The 18,859-nt window shown below is 40.3% G+C and overlaps 1 protein-coding gene across 2 annotated transcripts in view; it reads left to right on the forward strand.

The window, feature by feature from the left end:
• Positions 1-18,859, forward strand: part of GALNT7 (polypeptide N-acetylgalactosaminyltransferase 7) — a 493,314-nt gene that overhangs the window by 329,515 nt on the left and 144,940 nt on the right. Inside the window, exon 6 of one of the 2 annotated variants that reach the window (XM_053703830.1) lies at positions 18,120-18,302. In XM_053703830.1, the coding sequence (XP_053559805.1) occupies positions 18,120-18,302 (183 nt within the window). Of the gene's footprint in view, positions 1-18,119; positions 18,303-18,437; positions 18,621-18,859 lie in introns of both variants that reach the window. The other variant, XM_053703829.1, reaches the window with a different exon arrangement.

Here is an 18,859-nt window from a genome sequence, read left to right on the forward strand (position 1 = left end):
AAGTCATATCCGCCCAGAGGCAGGTTCCTCCTGTCAAACATATCTTCAAGACCAGAGAAGAGAGACGCCTTCCTGGGGTGTGTGAGGGATCTCTCAGCTCTCTGAGTAATCATCCCAGTCCCTCCGGCAGAAAGAGGTCTGGGTATTATTCAAACCTTTTTGTGGTCCCAAAGAAGGTGGGCACCTTTCGTCCAATTCTGGACCTAAAGGCCCTAAACAAGTTTGTCAGTTCCATCATTCAAAATGTAGACAATCAGGTCAATTTTGCCCCTCGTTCAAGAGGGGCAATTTATGACGACTATAGACCTGAAGGACCCTTACATTCATGTTCCAATCCTCAAGGATCACTTCAGGTTTCTAAGATTTGCCTTCCTGGACCAGCACTTCCAGTTTGTGGCCCTTCCGTTTGGTCTGGTGACTGCCCCAAGAGTCTTTACAAAGGTTCTGGTAGCTCTACTCGCAGTAGCCAGAGCCAGAGGGATTGCTGTGGCACCTTATCTGGATGATATCCTGGTCCAGGCTCCGTCCTACAGTCTTGCGGAGGATCACTCAAGGGCTGTCCTCCTCCTTCGATCCCACGGGTGGAAGATAAACGAAGGAAAGAGTTCCTTGGTCCCCAGCAACAGGGTGAAATTCCTTTGTACGATAATAGATTCTTCAGTCATGAAGATATTCTTGACAGATCAGAGACATCTCAAGCTAGCGTCCAACTGTCTAGCTCTTCAGACATCCTCCAGGACATCTGTAGCCAGGTGTATGGAGGTGATCGGGCTCATGGTATCTAGCTTAGACGTCATTCCATTCACCAGGTTCCATCTCAGACCTCTTCTGAGAACGGTGATCATTCAGATCTGTCCTAACAGATATCTCTAAACAGACCAGTGAGGAAGTCCCTATCTTGGTGGACCCGACCGGGACAGCTGTCTTAGGGGACATATTTCTTGAGACCATCCTGGAAGATTGTGACCACGGATGCAAGTCTCTCAGGATGGGAAGCTGTTTGGGGTGCCAAAAAGTCACAGGGCAGATGGACTTGAGAGGAATCGAGCCTACCTATAAATATTCTGGAACTTTGAGCAATATTCAATGCTCTGAGGGCTTGGCCCCCCTGGGGTCACCCCGATTCATCAGATTCCAGTTGGACAACATAACCTCTGTGACTTGCATAAACCATCAGGGGGGTACAAGAAGTTCCATAGCCATGAGGGAAGCATCTCGGATTCTGGAGACTTACAATTGCTCTCTCTCAGCGATCCACATTTGGGGTGTGGACAACTGGGAAGCGGATTTTCTAAACAGACAGACGTTTCATCCTGGGGAATGGTCTCTCCATCCAGAGGTCTTTGCGGAGATCTGCAACAGATGGGGGATGCCGGAGATAGATCTCATGGCGTCCAGACTCAATTTCAAGCTATTCAGATACAGGTCGCGATCCAGGTATCCCCGGGCGGAACTGATAGATGCCTTGGCGGTGCCCTGGGACTTCAATCTAATTTACATATTTCCACCGTTGCCTTTTCTTCCTCGTAGTGGCCAACATCAAGCAGGAGCAAGCTTCGGCTATTCTGATTGCTCCGCCGTGACCGTGGAGGATGTGGTTTGTGGAACTGGTGGGGATGTCATCTCCTCCGTGGAGGTTACCTTGTTGCAGGGATCTGCTAGTTCAAGGTCCTTTCCTACATCAAAATATTGATTCTCTGAGGCTGACTGCATGGGGATTGAACGTCTAGTCCTAGCCAAGAGAGCATTCTCTGAGTGAGTGATTGACACTCTCGTTCAGGCCAGAAAGCTGGTCACTCGACACATCTACCACAAGGTTTGGAGGACCTACTTGTCCTGGTGTGAGGAACGAGGATACCGTCAGGGTATCCTGGATTTTGGCCTTTCTCCAGGACAGTCTGGATAAGGGTCTTGCCGCCAGCTCCATAAGGGGACAAATATCGGCTTTATCTGTAATGTTGCATAAGAAGCTTGCGGAGCTTCCTGACATTCAGTCCTTTGTTCAGGCTCTGGTTAGGATCAGACCTGTCTTTAGGAATTCGGCTCCTCCATGGAGCTTAAACTTGGTTCTTAAGGTTTTGCAGAGGGCTCCGTTTGAGCCTATGCATGTGCTTGACATTAAGATCCTTTCATGGAAGGTCCTATTCCAACTGGCTATTGCATCGGCACGCAGAGTCTCTGAGATGGTGGCCTTGCAATGAGTGCCTCAATACTTAGTTTTTTTCACGCTGATAAGGCTGTTCTTCGCACTGGATTGGGTTTCCTTCCCAAGGTGGTATTGAGTCATAATATCAATCAGGAAATAGTAGATCTTTCTTTGTGTCCTAACCCTTCTTCTTCAAAGGAGAGGTTACTTCATAATCTGGACGTTGTTCGGGCCTTGAAGTTTTTTCTTCAGGCCACAAAGGAGTTCAGACGGACTTTGTCCTTATTTGTTGTGTATTCAGGGAAGCGCAGGGGGCAGATGGCCTCTGCCACTTCTCTATCCTTTTGGTTGAGGAGTATGATCCGTCTGGCATATGAGACAGCGGGACACAATCCTCCTCAGAGGATTACGGCTCACTCAATTAGAGCTGTGGCCTTTTCTTGGGCCTTTAAGAATGAGGCCTCTATGGAGCAGATTTGTGAGGTGGCCACTTGGTCTTCTTTACATACTTTTTGCAACAAATTTTTGATGTCTTTGCTTCGGCGGGAGCAGCTTTTGGGGGAAAGGTTCTGCAGGCTGTGGTGCCCTCAGTTTAGGGTCCGATTCCTTTTGCCCTCCCGTTTTTTTCATTCAGTATTCTCTAGAGCTTGGGTATTAGTTCCCACAAGTAATGAATTAAGCAGTAGACTCTCCTCCCATTAAGATGGAAAACATAAATTATGCATACCTGATAATTTCATTTCCATCTGTGGGAGGAAAGTCCACTGCCCCCGCACGTTTCTCCGGTGGGCAGACCTAAATTTAACTTTAATCTTCTGGCACCATTTATACCCTGATATTTCTCCTACTGTTCTTTGTTCCCTTGGCAGAATGACTGGGGGATGAGGGGAGTGGGGGAGGTATTTAAAGGGACACTGAACCCAAATTTTTTCTTTTGTGATTCCGATAGAGCATACAGTTTTAAGCAACTTTCTAATTTACTCCTATCATTAAATTTTATTCATTCTCTTGGTATCTTTATTTGAAATGCAAGAATGTAAGTTTAGATCCCGGACCATTTTTGGTGAACAACCTGGGTTGTCCTTGCTGATTGGTGGATAAATTCATCCACCAATAAAAAAGTGCTATCCAGAGTCCTGAATCAAAAAAAAAAAAGCTGAGATGCCTTCTTTTTCAAATAAATATAGCAAGAGAACAAAGAAAAAAATGATAATAGGAGTAAATTAGAAAGTTGCTTAAAACTGCATGCTCTATCTGAATCACGAAAGGCTGGGGTGTCTTTGCCTCCTCCTGATGGCCAGGTTCTTAATTCCCACAAGTAATGAATGAATCAGTGGACACTCCTCCCACAGATGGAAATGAAATTATCAGGTAAGCATAATTTGTTTTTGTATCTTAACATCAATATGTCTACATTTTTTGACTTATTGGTAAGTTATTGGCTTCATGCAGGTTTTACATAATTATTTCAACAGGACATCTGTTTTAAGAATCAGTAATGTTTTCATTTTGTATAATGCTATGTAGTTATTTAATACAAAGTATACATTTAGTACCATATTTTTTAGGTTGCATTATATTAATTTTTTATACTATGGATTTAAATCCTTCTTGCGGTTGGGGAATTAAGCTTGCTTATTAAGCCGTAAAGTATGAAATTGCGGTGAGTTGTGATAGTAGTTTACGGTATGTAAAGCAAGTGACACAATACCAGTTTATTTACAACAAAGGGCTGCTAATGGCGAACCCTCTCGAGTACAGACATTTTCTTTCCTATGGTTATGTAGAGTCCACGACTTCATTCCAATTTCTTGTGGAATATTCACTCCTGCCCAGCAGGAGGAGGCAAATAGCAACCCAGCAGTACTGTTACGTGTCACTTCCCTTACCCAAAACCCCCAGTCATTCTCTTTGCCTTGATCACGGGAGAATGGCAAAGGTGTCTGAAGATTTGAATCCTTTAATGGGTACTTTTCCCTGCAAGCAATGATTAGTGGCTATGCTTTGTCCATGTCCATCTCTTTAGTAAGAGTAATGGTGGCTTTTAGCAGTTAGAAGGCGGCGAGGTGATCCTTGCTTTATTTCTAACACCTATGCTACCCCTTTGATAGAAAACCAGAGTTGGTTACTCTGTTTTTTCTTTTTCTACAGGTCCCTGACAGATGTTTGTGAGTCAGTCACACCTAAGAAGCTGCTCCTGCCCTGCAACTGGATCCACAGGTAAGTGCTATTGCCTTCTAGGTCTTGGGGGCAGCACTCTAGAGGTTAATCCTCTGTGGATCATCTTATGGGACAATTGTTATTCCTGTGTATTGGGAATTTATATTAGGCAGCATTTCTAAGCAGGCACTTCAAAGTGGAACTTTATTTTTATTGGGAGCCTAAGGGGTTAATGTTTAGCCCCTATAGTTTTTGAGGCTGACTCGGGCTGGACACTTCAGGGGAATTTGCATCTGTGGAAGTACGTGTGGCTTAGTTTTATTTATTCTGATCAAGTCACAGAGCCTATACATGTTTATTTCGTTTGGAGGCTCAAATAGTGCCTCCTGTGCAATTTTGTTCCATATGCCTGGAAAATAATTTATATTTTAAAGACAAGATTTCTCCTCCTGAGTCTGTCTCTCAGGATAATGTTGTCTATGCCATGCCTCAACTTTCTTCTCAAACGTCCCATACTGTTTCACATGAAGTGCCCTGTGGTTCTTCTCAACCTCTTCCTGGGGGTATTTATTTACCAGGGGATTTTGCTGCACAGACAACTTCTGCTTTTTCAGCGGCCTTATCAGCCTTTCCGGTTGCTGGTAATTGCAAGAGGAAATCCAAAAATGTTAGTGTTAATAAGGTTTCTGACTCTGGTAAGGCTGCGTTAGTCAGTATGTCTCAACTCTCTGATGAGGATAATACCTAAGTGGCTTCTGAGGGCGAATTGTCAGATTCTAATACCGTACTGACCAATTCTGCAGATTCAGAGGAGATTCATTTCAGATTTAAGTTAGAACACAGAGTACTTTTAAAGGAGGTTCTTGCTACTTTGGAAGAATCAGATTGGTCTGTTGTGGAGAATCCAAAGAGGTCTAGTAAACTTAATTGTGTATATGATGTGCCCTCATCCGTGGAAGTGTTTCCAGTTCCTGACTGTATGGCAGATATCATAACTCAGGAATTGGATAAACCAGGGATTCCTTTTTCCCCAAAAGATGTTTCCTGTTGCTGACTCTCTATGTGACTCGTGGCACACAGTTCCCAAGGTAGAGGGAGCTATCTCTACTCTTGCCAAGAAAACTACTATTCCTATTGAAGATAGTTGTTCTTTCAAGGATCCCATGGATAAGAAGCTTGAGACCTTCTTGAAGAAAATTTACATTCATCAGGGATTGCAGTGGCAGCCTGTTGCTAGTATCGCTACAGCTGCGGGTGCAGCATCTTATTGGTGCAATGACTTATCTAATTTGATCTCAGAAAAGACTACTATAGAGGAGATCCAAGACAGGTTCAAGGCTCTCAAACTAACCAATACTTATATTTGTGATGCCAACATGCAGGTTCTTAGACTGGGAACTAAGATTTCTGTTTTTTTCTGTTTTAGCTCATAGAGCTCTGTGGTTAAAATATTGGTCTGCAGATGTCACATCTAAGTCCAAGCTTCTGTCATTACCTTATAAGGGCAAGACCCTGTTTGGTCCAGGTCTGGCTGAAATAGTTTCTGAAAATATATGTGGAAAGGGCTCTTTCCTACCTCAGGATAAAAAGAATAGAATTCGCCAGAATTCTTTTTTTCATTCCTTTCATAACTTTAAGGGACAAAAGTATTCCTCTTCCAAGTCGGAACAATTAAATTGGAATAAAGGAAAGCAAGCCAAGAAGCCTTCCGCTGATTCTAAATCAGCATGAAGGGACCACCTCCGATCCTGTCTTGGATCAAGTAGGGGACAGGCTCTCCTTTTTTAGGCAGGCTTGGATATGCAGTGTCCCAGATCTTAGGACCGTAGACACATAGTGTCCAACGGTTACAGAATAGGATTCAAATCTTGTCCTCCCAGGGACAGATTCCACCTGTCAAGGATATCTGCGGACCAGATAAAGAGAGGGGCATTCTTAATTTGCGTAAAGGACCTGTCTTCTCTGGGAGTAATTGTTCCAGTTCCGCTAGAGGAACAGGGTCTAGGATTCTATTAAAATCTATTTGTAGCTCCCAAAAAGGAGGGCACTTTATTTCCCATTCTAGACTTAGTGTCTCAACAAATTCCTCAGGGTTTCGTCCTTCAAAAAGGAAACCATTTATTCCATTCTTCCTTTAGTACAAGAGGTTCAATTCATGACGACCATAGATCTGAAGTACGCGTATCTTCATGTTCCCATTCACAGGGATCATTACCAGTATCTGAAGTTTGCCTTTCTGGACAATCATTTCCAGTTTGTTGCCCTTCCTTTTGGCCTTGCTACAGCTCCCAGAATTTTCTCAAAGGTTCTGGGGGCTCTTCTGGCAGTGGTCAGGTATCGGGGCATTGCTGTGGCGCCTTATCTGGATGACATCTTAGTGCAAGCGCCATCTTTTCATCTAGCAAGATCTCATACAGAGATGTTGTTGTCTGTTCTACGTTCCCACGGGTGGCAAGTGAATCTGGGAAAGAGTTCCCTTGTACCAGATACAAGGGTGTGTTTCTTAGGAACAATTATAGATTCCCTGTCTATGAAAAGTTTTCTGACGAACGTCAAAAAATCCAAGCTTCATGCCTTTCTCTCCAGTCTGCTATTCGTCCATTAGTGGCACAATGCATGGAGATGATTGATCTGATGGTTGCTTCCATGGACATTCCTTTCTTTCATGTAATTAGCAAGAGTCCATGAGCTAGTGACGTATGGGATATACATTCCTACCAGGAGGGGCAAAGTTTCCCAAACCTCAAAATGCCTATAAATACACCCCTCACCACACCCACAATTCAGTCTTACAAACTTTGCCTCCGATGGAGGTGGTGAAGTAAGTTTGTGCTAGATTCTACGTTGATATGCGCTCCGCAGCAAGTTGGAGCCCGGTTTTCCTCTCAGCGTGCAGTGAATGTCAGAGGGATGTGAGGAGAGTATTGCCTATTTGAATGCAGTGATCTCCTTCTACGGGGTCTATTTCATAGGTTCTCTGTTATCGGTCGTAGAGATTCATCTCTTACCTCCCTTTTCAGATCGACGATATACTCTTATATATACCATTACCTCTGCTGATTCTCGTTTCAGTACTGGTTTGGCTTTCTACAAACATGTAGATGAGTGTCCTGGGGTAAGTAAATCTTATTTTCTGTGACACTCTAAGCTATGGTTGGGCACTTTGTTTATAAAGTTCTAAATATATGTATTCAAACATTTATTTGCCTTGACTCAGAATGTTCAACTTTCCTTATTTTCAGACAGTCAGTTTCATATATGGGATAATGCATTTGATTTAATCATTTTTTTACCTTCAAAAATTTGACTCTTCCCTGTGGGCTGTTAGGCTCGCGGGGGCTGAAAATGCTTCATTTTATTGCGTCATTCTTGGCGCGGACTTTTTTGGCGCAAAAAATTTGTTTCCGTTTCCGGCGTCATACGTGTCGCCGGAAGTTGCGTCATTTTTTGACGTTATTTTGCGCCAAAAATGTCGGCGTTCCGGATGTGGCGTCATTTTGGCGCCAAAAAGCATTTAGGCGCCAAATAATGTGGGCGTTTTATTGGCGCGAAAAATATGGGCGTCGCTTTTTTCTCCACATTATTAAAGTCTCATTTTTTCATTGCTTCTGGTTGCTAGAAGCTTGTTCTTTGGCATTTTTTCCCATTCCTGAAACTGTCATTTAAGGAATTTGATCAATTTTGCTTTATATATATGTTGTTTTTTCTCTTACATATTGCAAGATGTCTCACGTTGCATCTGAGTCAGAAGATACTACAGGAAAATCGCTGTCTAGTGCTGGATCTACCAAAGCTAAGTGTATCTGCTGTAAACTTTTGGTAGCTATTCCTCCAGCTGTTGTTTGTATTGATTGTCATGACAAACTTGTTAAAGCAGATAATATTTCCTTTAGTAAAGTACCATTGCCTGTTGCAGTTCCTTCAACATCTAAGGTGCAGAATGTTCCTGATAATATAAGAGATTTTGTTTCTGAATCCATAAAGAAGGCTATGTCTGTTATTTCTCCTTCTAGTAAACGTAAAAAATCTTTTAAAACTTCTCTCCCTACAGATGAATTTTTAAATGAACATCATCATTCTGATTCTGATGACTCTTCTGGTTCAGAGGATTCTGTCTCAGAGGTTGATGCTGATAAATCTTCATATTTATTTAAAATGGAATTTATTCGTTCTTTACTTAAAGAAGTACTAATTGCTTTAGAAATAGAGGATTCTGGTCCTCTTGATACTAATTCTAAACGTTTGGATAAGGTATTTAAAGCTCCTGTGGTTATTCCAGAAGTTTTTCCTGTTCCTAATGCTATTTCTGCAGTAATTTCCAAAGAATGGGATAAATTGGGTAATTCATTTACTCCTTCTAAACGTTTTAAGCGATTATATCCTGTGCCGTCTGACAGATTAGAATTTTGGGACAAAATCCCTAAAGTTGATGAGGCTATTTCTACCCTTGCTAAACGTACTACTATTCCTACGTCAGATGGTACTTCGTTTAAGGATCCTTTAGATAGGAAAATTGAATCCTTTCTAAGAAAAGCTTATCTGTGTTCAGGTAATCTTCTTAGACCTGCTATATCTTTGGCTGATGTTGCTGCAGCTTCAACTTTCTGGTTGGAAACTTTAGCGCAACAAGTATCACATCATGATTCTCATGATATTATTATTCTTCTACAGCATGCTAATAATTTTATCTGTGATGCCATTTTTGATATTATCAGAGTTGATGTCAGGTTTATGTCTCTAGCTATTTTAGCTAGAAGAGCTTTATGGCTTAAAACTTGGAATGCTGATATGGCTTCTAAATCAACTTTACTTTCCATTTCTTTCCAGGGTAACAAATTATTTGGTTCTCAGTTGGATTCCATTATTTCAACTGTTACTGGTGGGAAAGGAACTTTTTTACCACAGGATAAAAAATCTAAAGGTAAAAGCAGGGCTAATAATCGTTTTCGTTCCTTTCGTTTCAACAAAGAACAAAAGCCTGATCCTTCATCCTCAGGAGCAGTTTCAGTTTGGAAACCATCTCCAGTCTGGAATAAATCCAAGCCAGCTAGAAAGGCAAAGCCTGCTTCTAAGTCCACATGAAGGTGCGGCCCTCATTCCAGCTCAGCTGGTAGGGGGCAGGTTACGTTTTTTCAAGGAAATTTGGATCAATTCTGTTCACAATCTTTGGATTCAGAGCATTGTTTCAGAAGGGTACAGAATTGGTTTCAAGATGAGACCTCCTGCAAAGAGATTTTTTCTTTCCCGTGTCCCAGTAAATCCAGTAAAAGCTCAAGCATTTCTGAAATGTGTTTCAGATCTAGAGTTGACTGGAGTAATTATGCCAGTTCCAGTTCCGGAACAGGGGATGGGGTTTTATTCAAATCTCTTCATTGTATCAAAGAAGGAGAATTCCTTCAGACCAGTTCTGGATCTAAAAATATTGAATCGTTATGTAAGAATACCAACGTTCAAGCTGGTAACTGTAAGGACTATCTTGCCTTTTGTTCAGCAAGGGAATTATATGTCCACAATAGACTTACAGGATGCATATCTGCATATTCCGATTCATCCAGATCATTATCAGTTCCTGAGATTCTCTTTTCTGGACAAGCATTACCAGTTTGTGGCTCTGCCGTTTGGCCTAGCTACAGCTCCAAGAATTTTTACAAAGGTTCTCGGTGCCCTTCTGTCTGTAATCAGAGAACAGGGTATTGTGGTATTTCCTTATTTGGACGATATCTTGGTACTTGCTCAGTCTTTACATTTAGCAGAATCTCATACAAATCGACTTGTGTTGTTTCTTCAAGATCATGGTTGGAGGATCAATTTACCAAAAAGTTCTTTGATTCCTCAGACAAGGGTAACCTTTCTGGGTTTCCAGATGGATTCAGTGTCCATGACTCTGTCTTTAACAGACAAGAGACGTCTAAAATTGATTGCAGCTTGTCGAAACCTTCAGTCACAATCATTCCCTTCGGTAGCCTTATGCATGGAAATTCTAGGTCTTATGACTGCTGCATCGGACGCGATCCCCTTTGCTCGTTTTCACATGCGACCTCTTCAGCTCTGTATGCTGAAGCAATGGTGCAAGGATTACACGAAGATATCTCAATTAATATCTTTAAAACCGATTGTTCGACACTCTCTAACATGGTGGACAGATCACCATCGTTTAATTCAGGGGGCTTCTTTTGTGCTTCCGACCTGGACTGTAATTTCAACAGATGCAAGTCTCATAGGTTGGGGAGCTGTGTGGGGATCTCTGACGGCACAAGGAGTTTGGGAATCTCAGGAGGTGAGATTACCGATCAATATTTTGGAACTCCGTGCAATTTTCAGAGCTCTTCAGTTTTGGCCTCTTCTGAAGAGAGAATCGTTCATTTGTTTTCAGACAGACAATGTCACAACTGTGGCATACATCAATCATCAAGGAGGGACTCACAGTCCTCTGGCTATGAAAGAAGTATCTCGAATTTTGGTTTGGGCGGAATCCAGCTCCTGTCTAATCTCTGCGGTTCATATCCCAGGTATAGACAATTGGGAAGCGGATTATCTCAGTCGCCAAACGTTGCATCCGGGCGAATGGTCTCTTCACCCAGAGGTATTTCTTCAGATTGTTCAAATGTGGGAACTTCCAGAAATAGATCTGATGGCGTCCCATCTAAACAAGAAACTTCCCAGGTATCTGTCCAGATCCCGGGATCCTCAGGCGGAGGCAGTGGATGCATTATCACTTCCTTGGAAGTATCATCCTGCCTATATCTTTCCGCCTCTAGTTCTTCTTCCAAGAGTAATCTCCAAGATTCTGAAGGAATGCTCGTTTGTTCTGCTGGTAGCTCTGGCATGGCCTCACAGGTTTTGGTATGCGGATCTTGTCCGGATGGCCTCTTGCCAACCGTGGACTCTTCCGTTAAGACCAGACCTTCTGTCACAAGGTCCTTTTTTCCATCAGGATCTGAAATCCTTAAATTTAAAGGTATGGAGATTGAACTCTTGATTCTTGGTCAAAGAGGTTTCTCTGACTCTGTGATTAATACTATGTTACAGGCTCGTAAATCTGTATCTCGAGAGATATATTATAGAGTCTGGAAGACTTATATTTCTTGGTGTCTTTCTCATCATTTTTCTTGGCATTCTTTTAGAATACCGAGAATTTTACAGTTTCTTCAGGATGGTTTAGATAAGGGTTTGTCCGCAAGTTCTTTGAAAGGACAAATCTCTGCTCTTTCTGTTCTTTTTCACAGAAAGATTGCTATTCTTCCTGATATTCATTGTTTTGTACAAGCTTTGGTTCGTATAAAACCTGTTATTAAGTCAATTTCTCCTCCTTGGAGTTTGAATTTGGTTCTGGGAGCTCTTCAAGCTCCTCCGTTTGAACCTATGCATTCATTGGACATTAAATTACTTTCTTGGAAAGTTTTGTTCCTTTTGGCCATCTCTTCTGCCAGAAGAGTTTCTGAATTATCTGCTCTTTCTTGTGAGTCTCCTTTTCTGATTTTTCATCAGGATAAGGCGGTGTTGCGAACTTCTTTTGAATTTTTACCTAAAGTTGTGAATTCCAACAACATTAGTAGAGAAATTGTGGTTCCTTCATTATGTCCTAATCCTAAGAATTCTAAGGAGAAATCGTTGCATTCTTTGGATGTTGTTAGAGCTTTGAAATATTATGTTGAAGCTACGAAATCTTTCCGTAAGACTTCTAGTTTATTTGTTATCTTTTCCGGGTCTAGAAAAGGCCAGAAAGCTTCTGCCATTTCTTTGGCATCTTGGTTGAAATCTTTAATTCATCTTGCCTATGTTGAGTCGGGTAAAACTCCGCCTCAAAGAATTACAGCTCATTCTACTAGGTCAGTTTCTACTTCCTGGGCGTTTAGGAATGAAGCTTCGGTTGACCAGATTTGCAAAGCAGCAACTTGGTCCTCTTTGCATACTTTTACTAAATTCTACCATTTTGATGTATTTTCTTCTTCTGAAGCAGTTTTTGGTAGAAAAGTACTTCAGGCAGCGGTTTCAGTTTGAATCTTCTGCTTATGTTTTTCGTTAAACTTTATTTTTGGGTGTGGATTATTTTCAGCAGGAATTGGCTGTCTTTATTTTATCCCTCCCTCTCTAGTGACTCTTGTGTGGAAAGATCCACATCTTGGGTAGTCATTATCCCATACGTCACTAGCTCATGGACTCTTGCTAATTACATGAAAGAAAACATAATTTATGTAAGAACTTACCTGATAAATTCATTTCTTTCATATTAGCAAGAGTCCATGAGGCCCGCCCTTTTTTTGTGGTGGTTATGATTTTTGTATAAAGCACAATTATTTCCAATTCCTTATTTTATATGCTTTCGCACTTTTTTATCACCCCACTTCTTGGCTATTCGTTAAACTGAATTGTGGGTGTGGTGAGGGGTGTATTTATAGGCATTTTGAGGTTTGGGAAACTTTGCCCCTCCTGGTAGGAATGTATATCCCATACGTCACTAGCTCATGGACTCTTGCTAATATGAAAGAAATGAATTTATCAGGTAAGTTCTTACATAAATTATGTTTTTGCTCGGTTCCATCTGAGACCTCAGTCAATGGAACGGGGACCACTAAGATCTCTCACAGAGGATAAATCTGGACTCCCTGACAAGAGTATCTCTCTCGTGGTGGATATCACAAGATCTGTCTCGGGGCACATGCTTCCTGAGGCCTTCCTGAGTGATTGTGACCATGGACACCAGCCTGTTGGGTTTCTGAAGCAGTTTGGGGCTCCTTAAAGACACAGGGCCTGTGGACTCCGGAGGAGTCTTCTCCTCCAATAAACATCTTGGAGTTGAGAGCAATCTTCAATGCCTTGGCCTTAACTAATCTTGGTCTGGTTTATCAGATTTCAGACAGACAACATCACCTCGGTGGGAGGAACTCAGAGTTCCTTCGCAATGAAGGAGGTGACTTGCATTCTCCAGTGGGTCTCACAATTGTCATATTTCTGCCATCCACATTCCAGCGGTGGACAACTGGGAAGCGGATTTTCTTAGCAAACAGAATTTTCATCCCGGAGAGTGGGCTCTCCACCCAGAGGTTTTCACAATTATAACCCTCAGGTGGGGGGTTCCAGAGTTGGACCTGATGGCGTCTCATCAAATTACCAAGCTTCCAAATTACGGCTCAAAGTCAAGAGATCCTCAAGCTGTTCTGATAGACGCTCTGGTGGTTCTTTGGAACTTAAATCTAGCATACCTGTTTCCTCAGTTTGCTCTCTTTCCACAAATAATTGCTCATATCAAGCAGGAGAGAGCGTCTGTGATTCTAATAGCTCCTGCATGGTCTCGCAGGATCTGGTTCACAGATCTGGTGACAATGTCATCTTTTCCACCTTGGAGGTTACCTTTGAGGAAGGACCTTATACTTCAGGGTCCTTTCTTTCATCCAAATCTAGATTCCCTGAAGCTAATTGCTTGGAGATTGAATGTCTAGTTTTGGCAAGACGTGGCTTCTCTGAGAAAGTCATAGATACCATGCTTCAGGCTTGTAAACCTGTTACTCGCATAATTTACCATAAGGTATGGCATAAATACCTTTTATTGGTGTGATTCAAAGGGTTTCTCTTGGAACAGAGCAAGGGTTGCTCAAATTTTGGTACTTTTGCCTCAGTTGAAGCTTCTTTTGGGAGAAAAGTTCTTCAAGCGGTGGTGCCTTTGGTTTAGGTCCGCCTGCCTTGTTCTCCCTCCCTTTTCATTCTGTGTCCTCTAGCTTGGGTATTGGTTCCCACTAGCAATTGGAATGAAGTCGTGGACTCTCCATGGCATAGAAAAGAAAACAAAATTTATGAGGTGAAAGGAGGGTGGCGCTATAGGACTGAAAGTTATAGGGCTGAGAGTTGGAGAACACTGTTTCAATTTAAAAATTGTATATAACACATTTATTTAACAGTACATTTTCACAGAATTGGACACCGGTGTCTGTATACAAATACATTTACAATATAGTTTAGTTAAAACAAAATATTGTGATAAAAAGATAATTAGTTGACTTGCTTAGTAAAAACAAAAAGTTCAATGGTAGATTTATTAAAACATTTATACTGTGGATAATACACTGACATATAGGTTGATAAAGTGTGTTCAGTCAGCAGATTCTTTAGTTGGAAATAATGTGAACACAGTTTCTGACAAGTGTATCCTTCAATGTATGGTATAAAAGAGATTTTTGTTATTATATTGCGTTTTATAAATTATTGATGTCCTTTATTACTTTTGTAGCAGCTTACGCTGTCTTACTCAATATAGAGGTTAGTTGTAATCCTTACTACGGATATACCGTAGGGTGCCTTGTCGGATGTGAGTTTGTTTATGATATATTTTTATAAACAAGTGTCAGTGCGGGATCCTTAGTTCTAGCAGATATTGCTCACCTTCAGGTTGTTAATCGTACCTGCAGTGATTACCAATGCTCCTTGAGTTGTGTGCCTTCAATTGGTCGTATTATTGGGAGTAGGTTATGGTCCTATTTTTTGTGATTAGCTCCACAACGGCTAACCCCTCTGGCGTTATGACTCCTAGGGTTTTATTCCACTTCTCACATAGGTACCAGCTTTCTCAATTTTCTCTCTCGATTGTAGGAATTGCAGGGATTGTAGCTAACAATCTGAAAAAAACACATTGCAGTTTTAGGCGTTGTAGCCTTTTCACCGGTCTGTTCCTTTACAGATGGACAGGTATGGTCCAGTCAGGTGAACTATGCGTTTTGGTGGGTTGCCTTTCTCAAGATACCCGACATTGTTAAGATCCTCCCTTTTATACTCTTACCAATTAACACTTTATGTTAATGTGTATTCTGTATGAGTACTGTGTTCCCATTTCCTTAATTTGTTTCATTAAGTTTGACTGAAGTACCTGCTGCAGAGTCTCAGTAATATGTGCAAGACACAAGATTGCAATTAATCAAACAAATTAAGGAAATGGGAACACAGAATTCACATTAACATAGTGTTAATCGGTAAGAGTATAAAAGGGAGGATCTTAACACTGTCATTTATCTTGAGAAAGGCAACCTGCCGAAACGCATAGATCACCTGACTGGACCATACCTGGATTGAATGTGTGCACACACTATCAGCTATCTGTAAAGGAACAGACTGGTGAAAAGGCTACAATCAAAAGAGAAAGCTGGTACCTATGTGAGAAGCGGAACAAAACCCTAGGAGTCATAAAGCCAGAGGGGTTAGCCGTTGTGGAGCTAATCACAAACAACAGGACCATAATCTACTCCCAAAACAACCGATTGAAGGCACACAACTCAAGGAGCATTGGTAATCACTGCAGGTACGATTAACAACCTGAAGGTGAGCAATATTTGCTAGAACTAAGGATCCCGCACTGACACTTGTTTATAAAAATATATCATAAACAATCTCACACCAACAAGGCACCCTACGGTATATCCGTAGTAAGGATTACAACTAACCTCTATATAGAGTAAAACCGTGTAAGCTGCTACAAAAGTAATAAAGGACATCAATAATTTAGATAAAATCTCTTTTATACCATACATTGAAGGATACACTTGTCAGAAACTGTGTTCACATTATTTCCAACTAACGAATCTGCTGACTGAACACACTATATCAAACTATATGTCAGTGTATTATCCACAGTATATATGTTTTAACAAATCTACCATTGAACTTTTTGTTTTTACTAAGCAAGTCACCTAATTATCTTTTTATCACAATATTGTGTTTTAACTAAACTATGTTGTAAATTTATTTTGTATACAGAAACCGGTGTCCAATTCTGTGAATATGTCCTCCAACATTCAGCGCTATAGCTTTCAGTCCTATAGCGCCACCCTCCTTTCACCTTTTAAATTGTTCACAATATCTTTTGAGGAGTATAGTGTTTCCCTTGGGTACAGCAGCTGATCAGTTTGCAGACTATTTTTCCCGTTATTTATAAAACAAAACTTATACTTACCTGATAAATTTATCCACGACCAAACCTTGTTTAAATTCAGATGACAGTTTTTTTGTACAAACCTCAGGCACCTCTATACCCTTGTGTTATCTTCTTTTTCCATTCCCTTTGGTCGAATGACTGGGGGTTATAGGTAAGGGAAGTGACACTTAAAGGGATACTGAACCCAAAATATTTCTTTCATGATAGATATTCATATAGATATTCAGATAGAGCATGCAATTTATTTTTTTATATATCTTTTATTTACAACCAATTTATGATACATTTCCAGTTCCATCCAAAACAAAAGTACATTGTACATTATATTACATCATACCAGACCATAGTAAGTAAAATATTACAGAAGCTTCTCTACTCAGTTTAAACAGAACCAGAGAAGAACAAAATGAGGGCCTATCCACTTAATATCTAAATGAACCAGTTAATTTTCTGTACCTGAATTGGAGATTTTCAACCAACATAAAATAATTATACACACAACAAAATCTTACAAAACCAAACCAAAAACAGAAAAAAAAAGTGGGGAGGGGCGAAGGAAAGAGGGAAGGAAGGGAAGGGATATTAAAAAAAAAAAAAAAAAAAAAAAAAAAGGCATATTACCATAAGCCCAGCAAAACCAATTTTTCTAAAAGTTTCTAAAAGGATATATAGAGCATGCAATTTTAAGAAACTTTCTAATTGACTCCTTTTATCAATTTGTCTTCGTTCTCTTGCTATCTTTATTTAAATAAAAAGGCATTTAAGCTAAGGAGCCAGACAATTTTTGGTGCAGGCCCTGGACAGCACTTGTTTATTGGTGGGTAAATTTATCCACTAATCAGCAAGAACAACACAGGTTGTTGGCAAAAAATGGGACGGCTTCTAAACTTACATTATTGCTTTTCAAATAAAGATACAAAGAGAATGAAGAAAATTTGATAATGGGAGTAAATTTGTAAGTTCCTTAAAATTACATGCTCTATCTGAATCACAAAAGAAAAAAATTGGGGTCAGTGTCCCTTTAACAAATTCTGCTGGGCTGCTCTTTGCCTCCTCCTGCTGGCCAGGAGTGAATCTCCCACTAGTAATTGGAATGAAGTCGTAGACTCCATGCCTGGAAATAAATAAATGTATTTGTTTTTTCTTTGTTTTGTTTAATCTTTAATCTTAATGCATGCATAGTTTTGTTTCTCAGTTGTTCTTTGGCTGCACAATACATAAAAGTATATGAACAATTCAACCATTTTTTTGCAATGATGATGATTAAAATAAAGTTTTCAGTTCTCTCTGATAGGTTGCATTTGCAAGTACTAATTTCCACTGGCATATTTTGTATAGATTTGTATCATTTGATTGCCAGGTGCCAGAACCTAAATTAATTAATAAAAAATCATATTTCTTATTTTTTTATAGTATTTGCACCTTCTGTCCTTCCTATATTATATTTTTATGTTTGTAACCTCAGATTAATTTATAAACATATGGTAAACAAATGAAAACTACTTTCCCCTGTTAAGAATTTCAGTACCAGCAGCGACCGACTGCAAATTTGTCTGGCACAGAGAATAAATCTGACACTGGGAAAATTAGCAACAATAAATTGTGTTATTATTGTGGTTTTGCTCAATGCCGTTGGGAGAACAGATGCAGTAATTGTTTATTAAACCCTATGGAACGTTTCACTTTTCTGTTCAGGAAATATGATGCAGAAGAGGTTGGAAATGTTGTGTTAGGTTTAAATACAACACAGAGCTTTTGTTGCTGTAATTGAATTTGCCTCTGCTTCTGAATATGTTTAACACTGTTTAATCCTATTGTTTTCAGAGTTTTATGACTATATGTTTTATTTTATATTTTTTTTTTTATATTTTTTCCCTCCTGGAAACACTGCAGAACTGCTTGTACTGTTCCTTTGATAGATTACATTGATGGGAATGTTTATACCATTGAACCACAGCAAGGTGGTGATGAAGATGGTTTTGCTCGAGGGGCATGGGACTGGAGCTTATTATGGAAGCGTATTCCATTAAACGACCAGGAAAAGGCCAAAAGAAAGCATAAAACTGAACCTTATTGGTAACGAATATGTTTTATCTTATTTGTGTGGCTTAACATTTTTTGTTTTTTGTCCCTTTTTTTTTTAATGTCTTCGTTCGCATGTGTGTGTTCTCCATGTCGGTCCCTTCATCCTGCATCAACACAACTCTGCAGAACCACATGCACTGTGCCTCTCATAGATGTCATAGAAGGCAACAATTATAAATTAGTACCACAAGGGGGTGGTGATGAAGATGGGTTTGCTAGAGGAGCATGGGATTGGAGTATGCTTTGGAAGCGGGTGCCCTTGACCAAGAAAGAGAAGGATTTAAGAAAAACAAAAACTGAGCCATATCGGTAATCAACAAATGACTTACAGGTTTCTGTCCACACATAATCTATCTGACCATAATCTACTAAATTATGGTCTGACTTCTACACCACCTATTTCTCTTTTCTTTGGTCCCACTTAGTTTTATAGAAAATTTGCTTAAAGGGACATGAAACCCCAAAAATTTCTTTCATGATTCAGATAGAGAATACAATTTTAAACAACGTTCTAATTTACTTTTATTATCTAATCTGTTTTATTCTCT

Source organism: Bombina bombina, chromosome 2 (genome assembly GCF_027579735.1).
Source record: "Bombina bombina isolate aBomBom1 chromosome 2, aBomBom1.pri, whole genome shotgun sequence".
NCBI lineage: Eukaryota > Metazoa > Chordata > Amphibia > Anura > Bombinatoridae > Bombina > Bombina bombina.